At 38.7% G+C, this 6,777-nt stretch overlaps 1 protein-coding gene across 1 annotated transcript; it reads left to right on the forward strand.

Moving 5' to 3' along the window:
* The first annotated feature begins 1,333 nt into the window (after positions 1 to 1,333).
* Positions 1,334 to 3,998, forward strand: LOC18433392 (zinc finger protein JACKDAW). The gene is made up of 3 exons (XM_006843483.4): positions 1,334 to 1,908; positions 1,999 to 2,395; positions 2,704 to 3,998. The coding sequence occupies exons 1-3, from the start codon at positions 1,782 to 1,784 to the stop codon at positions 3,827 to 3,829; spliced, it is 1,650 nt and encodes a 549-aa protein (XP_006843546.1). The 5' UTR covers positions 1,334 to 1,781; the 3' UTR covers positions 3,830 to 3,998.
* The last annotated feature ends 2,779 nt before the right edge of the window (positions 3,999 to 6,777 follow it).

Here is a 6,777-nt window from a genome sequence, read left to right on the forward strand (position 1 = left end):
AGTCAGAGCATCACAGACCATCGGTATTGCAGCCAAAACCGTGACGACTATGGCTTTAAACTTATTTATATATTTAGAGAGAGAAAGTGACAGATGGGTTTACATTCTTAAACTCGTATTCATATCTTAGAGAGGACAGAGGATGCAATATCTAGAGAGAGAGAGAGTCACAACAGTTTTTTCTTAATTTGCCAGCATGGATTACTGTCCCTAAAACGGATAAAACAATAAGAGTTTAATGGTTAAAAGCTTCAAGTTTCAGATATGGATCACAGAGAGGAGAGGGAGAGAGAGAGAGAGGGTATGAATCCATGGACACAGAGAGAGAAGAGAGAAGAAAACAAAGAGAGATGTCATATCTAAATAAGCCCTACAGAGATTGAGAAACATGGACATCAGACCTTTCTAAATCAACAACCTAGAGAGAGAAGCCATTTCTAAATTAGCGTAGAGAGAGAAAGTGAGAAGGACCTTATCCAGAGATCAACGACGTTGAAGATTTCGATAATGGTAGAGAAAGAAAGAGAGAATTAGAGAGAGAGAGAGGTTGCAGGAACTACAATTATGGTTTAATGATTTCAGAGGGGAAAGGAGGAAGACTTAACTTTTTTAGGACCTCATCATGGGTGTCATCATTCACATATTACCTCACTTGACCTTTTACTTTTAACACTAATAAAATCGAACACTTAAAGTAAGGCGAAGGGGCACCGTGTAAAAAAGCTGACTCCCTAAAAAGAGAAAAGAAACAAAAAACCCGCTAGCAGACACGCATACGAAAATTAAACAGTGTCTCATTATTCCCTTCCACCCATCCATGCTGCTAATGGTTTTCCTCAGAAAGAGTAGAGAGAGAAAGTGTGGAGAGAGAATGTGAGGAGAGAGAAAGAGTGGTGGTCCAGGTTTACATCATGGCTTAAGGGCAGACAGAGATAAGAGAGAGAGATTGTGTCCGGTCTTGTAGAGAGAGAGAGGGCCAAGTTTATGTTTTTATGGTTTTGGATTAGAGAGAGAAAGAGGGTGGCCTAGATTTTGTTTTTGGGCTAGAGAGAGAGTGGGGTGGCCCAAATTATCTATGAATTGTTTTGTTTTAGAGAGAGGGAGGTGTTTAGGTTAGAGAGAGAGTGAGAGAGTGGAGTGGCCCAAATTATCTATGAATTGATTTGTTTTAGAGAGAGAAAGAGGTGGCCCAGATTATATAGTGTTAGAGAGAGAGAGAGAGAGAGAGAGAGAGGTGGCCCAGTTTAAGTCTATGGCTGACCGACATTGAGAAGCAGCGTGAGAGATAAGGAAGTGAGAGAAAGGAAAGGAAGCATATACTGATCTTGGGCTTCAATGGTAGCTGGGTTTTGTTGGTGAGATCCGAAAAGGCCAAGACCATGCTCGAAAACCATGTCTTTTCCAAGGAACTGAGAAGTGCTTAAATTTCCGCTTTTTTACTCCCCTTTCTCTTTCCTCTCCTTCAATTCTTGGTGGAGAAGATTTCCTTAGGATCCATCTTTAGATGCAAGATTAATCCTGCACAAACAGATGCTATAGATTCAAAAAGGAACTCTCTCTCTCTAGATTCAGGAATTTTGTCTCTCTTCATTGATTTACCGAGTTTTTCAGTCCTCTCTCTCTCTTTATTGATATATAGAAGCTGTACCTCTTTCTAGTACGGTAGGAGAAAACCTCTCTGGTTAAAGTTCCTTTTTTTTTGTAAAGACTCTTAACTCTCTTACACTCTCTAGATTTAGGCCCGACGATCTTGCTTAGAGGTTCTTGACCGATCAAGAAAAATGGCAGGGGATGGAACCCATTTGCCATCTTCTCTCAGAGGGTTTGCCGAAAACCCTAACCCTAATTTGGAGCATGAGCAGCCTCCGCCACCGAAGAAGAAGAAGCGAAATCTTCCGGGAAACCCAGGCATCTCTCTACCTCTCTCTCCCTCTCTCTCTTTTTCTCTCAATATTCTCTTGTTAATGGGTTTCTTTTCTTTTTTTCTTTTTATCACAGATCCTGATGCAGAAGTTATCGCTTTATCGCCGAGAACTCTCATGGCCACAAACCGATTCGTTTGTGAGATCTGTAACAAGGGTTTCCAAAGGGACCAGAATTTGCAGCTCCATAGAAGAGGCCACAATCTTCCATGGAAGCTTAGACAGAGAACTAGCAAAGAAATCAGGAAAAGAGTTTACATCTGCCCTGAAAAAACTTGCGTCCATAACGATCCCTCAAGGGCTCTCGGTGATCTTACAGGAATTAAGAAACATTTCAGTAGAAAGCACGGGGAGAAGAAATGGAAGTGCGAGAAGTGCTCAAAGAGATATGCGGTTCAATCGGATTGGAAAGCTCATTCGAAAACTTGTGGCACTAGAGAGTACAAATGCGACTGTGGAACTCTCTTCTCCAGGTATTTACAGATTTTTCTTTTCTGCTTCTTTCTCTAAAACTATCAAGAATTTTTATGGTAATTCTCTCTCTAGGATTATCAAGAGGGAGAAGGGACTGTGCGTTTCAGAGAGATTGGAATTTTTAGTTGCACATGATTAATGTTGAAGTCTTCGTGCGTGTCCGGAAACCTAAGATCATTGATTAAGAATAAAATTATTTGATTGAGAATGAAATTTAATGAAGCAAATAATTGAATACTCAAATTAAATGCACAGAGAAAGAGAAAATCCTTGTGTACTGAACAGTTAACTTCTTTTTGGTATACAGGAAAGACAGCTTTATCACTCATAGAGCCTTCTGTGATGCCTTGGCAGAAGAGAGTGCAAGGCTTTCCTCTGTCGCTGCATCAGCTGCCACCACTGGCCTCACCTTTAGAAACGACTGTAACAATAACGCCATGAATACTTCACATCTCTCTTCTTCCCCATCAACTTCGTCCATGCCTCATGGGTTTGGAGCCTTTAGGCCTAATTTTGCTCCAAATTCGGAACCCACGGGCCATCCAAAGCCGAGGCTTTCATTATGGCTTGATCAGGGCTCTGGACCAAACTCGATAGATCTAATGAGAAGTCATCTAAACTCAATCGAAGGGGCATCAAATCCACAAACTTTTTTCTCTGAGGTGACGAAATCAATCCCAAATTCTTCAAACTCGTCGGAGTTTTGCCCTTCTTCACAAGCAGAGAACAAGGCATGTCCACCTGAGCTACTCCATATGGTACCAGGAAACATGTTTGGGAGCTCATCTCCTTTGGATTTCATGGGGTTCCCATCAGATTGGTTAGACAGAGGCTCGAACACTGGGGCCAGTCTGTCTCTATCAACCTCTTCGAGCTTGAAGGATGATAATGGGGGGAAAACCCATTTAGGGGGATTGGCTTCTCTCTATAGCACCCCACAAAATCACAGCTCTCATGGAGCTCACATGTCGGCCACCGCCCTTTTGCAAAAAGCAGCCCAAATTGGTGCAACAACAAGTAACCCTTCTATGCTTAGAGGCTTAGGAGTGAGTTCGTGTGATGTTCAAACGGTAAATGAGTTTCAGTTATTTGGTTTCCATGAAAAGGAGCCGGAAAACTTCAACGATCTGATGAATTCTCTGTCAACGCCTTCCGGAAATGGGCTCTTCAATGGAGTGAATTTGGGTTCTTTGCCTGATTCGGGCAATGAATTTCAGGGCCTGATTATTCCGACATCGACCGATAAAAGGTCCCAAAATGTTCACTTTTATTCAGGAGATCAGACAAAGGTTCAGCATGAAGGTGAGCAGGGCCTAACTAGAGATTTCTTAGGGGTTGGTGATAATGGTGGCCCTTTTTCTCAGCATGAAATGGCAAAGTTTGCTTCAATGAGATCAGCCATGGATTTGAGCTCATATAACAGCACACATTGAGATAAAAAGTAAAAATCAGACTTGTAATAGAGGCCTCCATCACAATATCAGGTTTGTGAATATTGGAGGCTACCATTTCCATAGTTTGCTTTTGTAAGTCTATGTTAAGCAGCACTGAAGTGCTGAAACTTGGCCTTCCTTTTATGCTTCCTACTCATCTTTTTAAGCATTTTCAGTATAGTTTACAAATGGAGAGAGAGAGAGAGAGAGAGAGAGAGAATAACTCCACATCCTTAGGGTTGCAGAATGGTTTCCCTTGTTTTGTGCCATGTTTTCTACTGATTCAGACCAACTGGCTAAGGTCTTTAGAACAGCTGGCTAAGGTCTCTCTCTCTAACATTTGCATATATTCTCTCTCTCTCTCTCTCTCTCTCTCTTCTCTCTCTCTCTCTCTAACATTTGCATGTATGCGCTCCATTTCTTGAGATTTGCCAAGGTATCTTTGTGCAATCAGATCCTGCATGAATGTCTTTTGTGGTAATATGGGGTTTCACCCTCAATGCGGTTGCACTGCACAGAAAACCACATGGGTTTGTTTTTGGTCGTTGAAGAATCAGCCGGCATTTTCGTCACCCCCAAACCCCTTTCTTCTAGCCCTAAACCTGAAGTACCACTCTCCAAGACCCTAATCTGTCTGTATTCTGACTGTGTGCACCAAAAAGCTTTGAAATGTCTTTATTTCTCTAGGGCACCATGACTTTGGAATTTAGGGGAAATTTCCATTCCCACCCTTGTATTTTGGTCTCTTAAAGAATTGCTTTTGTTTATTTCTTTGTTTTGTCATCAAGTAGAGCAAGGCCAAATCACAACAACCAAAACTCATGCTTCTTTCTCATATGAGGATACTAATGAGTAATTTATTTCACTGGTGGAATGATCACTAACTAAAAGAAGAGGAGCCTTTTTCCATTGGCCATGCTAAAAGAAGAGGAGCCTTTTTCCATTGGCCATGCTAGTCTTCTTCTCACTTTTTTTTTTTTTTTTTTTTTTTCCTTCTGTTTTTTTTTTTTTTTTTTTTATTGAGATAAGCCACTCTTGTCCTCTAGGATGATACATCAAACTTTGTGTCTGATTGCCCTTTTTCTTTTACTTTTTTTTATATTGTTTGATCATTTGACCAAGCTCCAAGCCATGCGGTAAAAGGGATTGGAAAGCGGTACTGATGGTTAGTACATGAAGTTTCTTTCTTGGAGTAGACAATAGGTCCAAAGCAGCCCATGCATTGAATAGCTGAGAGAGGCTATTATGCTAAATCATCATATAATTGAAGGTGTTTTGACTACTCAAGAGAATCTTAGCACAGGACAAGAGTGATGTCAGGCAGAGTCCACAAGAGACAACTAGCTTCCCTCAAAACTATAGAATGGAAATAGCACTATCGTATGTTTGATTTTAGAAAACAATAAATAACACGCACCAAGTGCGATTACCTATTGTGAAGCTAAATTTGTTCATAGAAAGATACTGATGGTGTGTTTTTAGTGTGGCTTCTAAAGGAAAGAAATGTAAATGGCTTTAAAGAGGTTTACTAACGCAATGAATCCCTATTTTGTAAGAATATATTCGAGGTATAGGTTGTTAGGATAGTGAGTATCACAATATGACGTCTTAAGTTTCATTTTTATCATGGTTAAAGAACTTCACCTCACTAATCTACCCAAAAAAAATTGAATCCCTAGTTTTCAGTGCAGACCCTTTTGAAAGACCAAAAATATCTTTATTTTCATCTTACAAAGAAAATATGATATTGTTATTCCATGTTGTAACTACTTTTGAATCTATGGTTGTTATGTAAAGTCAATCAACCATTTTCCACCTTATAGTGCCCCAAATAATTGCTTATCTTTTTTTTATGTGTTAGGTCCTTGCCAATTGATATCTTACTTGGTGCTTACGAATGACATGTGTCACTTATTTGCCAATTGGAGAGGTTTTTCAACGACCATTATATCCAAAAACTTGTTTTGAGAGTTTTGTTTTCCTCAAACGGCCTCGAGAACAATGCAAACACTCCTTTGAACCTCAGTATGTGAAATTTTTTAATAGAAATTGTTCTGGGAATTTCCCAATACTAGGTTTTTCCATTAACTATTTTCGCGAATTATCCTTTTGACGAAAAATGAGATATATTTGGAAATTTTAGGTACGGACCAAAAAAGGTTTACCTTTTGTTTTATATTTTCTCCAATTTTATACTAAGTCATATAACTTTATATTTTTTTCTACGATTACAGTTTTGCCACTAGTGTGCATTTTTCTTTATTTTTTAATTTCATTTATGCCTAGGGTAATTCAATACTAGCAATATCGAACTGTTTTTTTTTTATAAGAATAGAGCAATTTGATATCTACAACTTTGAACCGCTCTATGCTTAAGAAAGATTATAAGTGTGGAAGGGTTCATTGTTCCTAATGTCAAACCATCCTATGCTTACAAAATTACTAGTATGGAATGGTTCGATATTAGCAACATCAAACCACATATTATTTTATTTTTTAATGCATTTGAAATTTGCCAAATTCGAACGAACCATGTTATTTCGCAATGGATTGAGAAAGAGAACTTGAAACTTTATGTTTTTTGCTACCAGTTCAACTGCATTAAAAACAGAAAGAAAATGATAACCAATTCGATGTTACTAGTAGTGAACTGCTTCCTACTTAGAATTTTTTTTAAGTATGGAACAGTTCGCTATTAGCAACATCAAACCACACCAAACTGTTAAATTTTTTTCAAATTACAAAGCAGTGTTAAATTTTTTTCAAATTACAAAGCACTTTCAAGGGGGTTATATCCAACCTCTCCATACTTCAAAGAAACTTTCTAAGTATAGATTGGTTTATTATTACTTCAAAATATATTTAAAGTAAAAAAGAAGAAGAGGCAGAATTGGAATAAAAATATACCAAAAAGACATACAGCAAAAATGTGGACCAAGCGGTAATAC

The sequence above is a fragment of the Amborella trichopoda genome, chromosome 8 (genome assembly GCF_054954075.1).
Source record: "Amborella trichopoda isolate Santa Cruz 75 chromosome 8, AtrichopodaSantaCruz75HAP2 v2.0, whole genome shotgun sequence".
Lineage (NCBI taxonomy): Eukaryota > Viridiplantae > Streptophyta > Magnoliopsida > Amborellales > Amborellaceae > Amborella > Amborella trichopoda.

Bases quoted from the DNA above. Each gene is read 5' to 3' on its own strand.
- LOC18433392 (XM_006843483.4), top strand. From the start codon at position 1,782: ATGGCAGGGGATGGAACCCATTTGCCATCTTCTCTCAGAGGGTTTGCC. The intron at 1,909-1,998 runs GCATCTCTCTAC...TTTTTATCACAG, and splicing joins AAATCTTCCGGGAAACCCAG to ATCCTGATGCAGAAGTTATC. The intron at 2,396-2,703 runs GTATTTACAGAT...TTTGGTATACAG, and splicing joins TGTGGAACTCTCTTCTCCAG to GAAAGACAGCTTTATCACTC.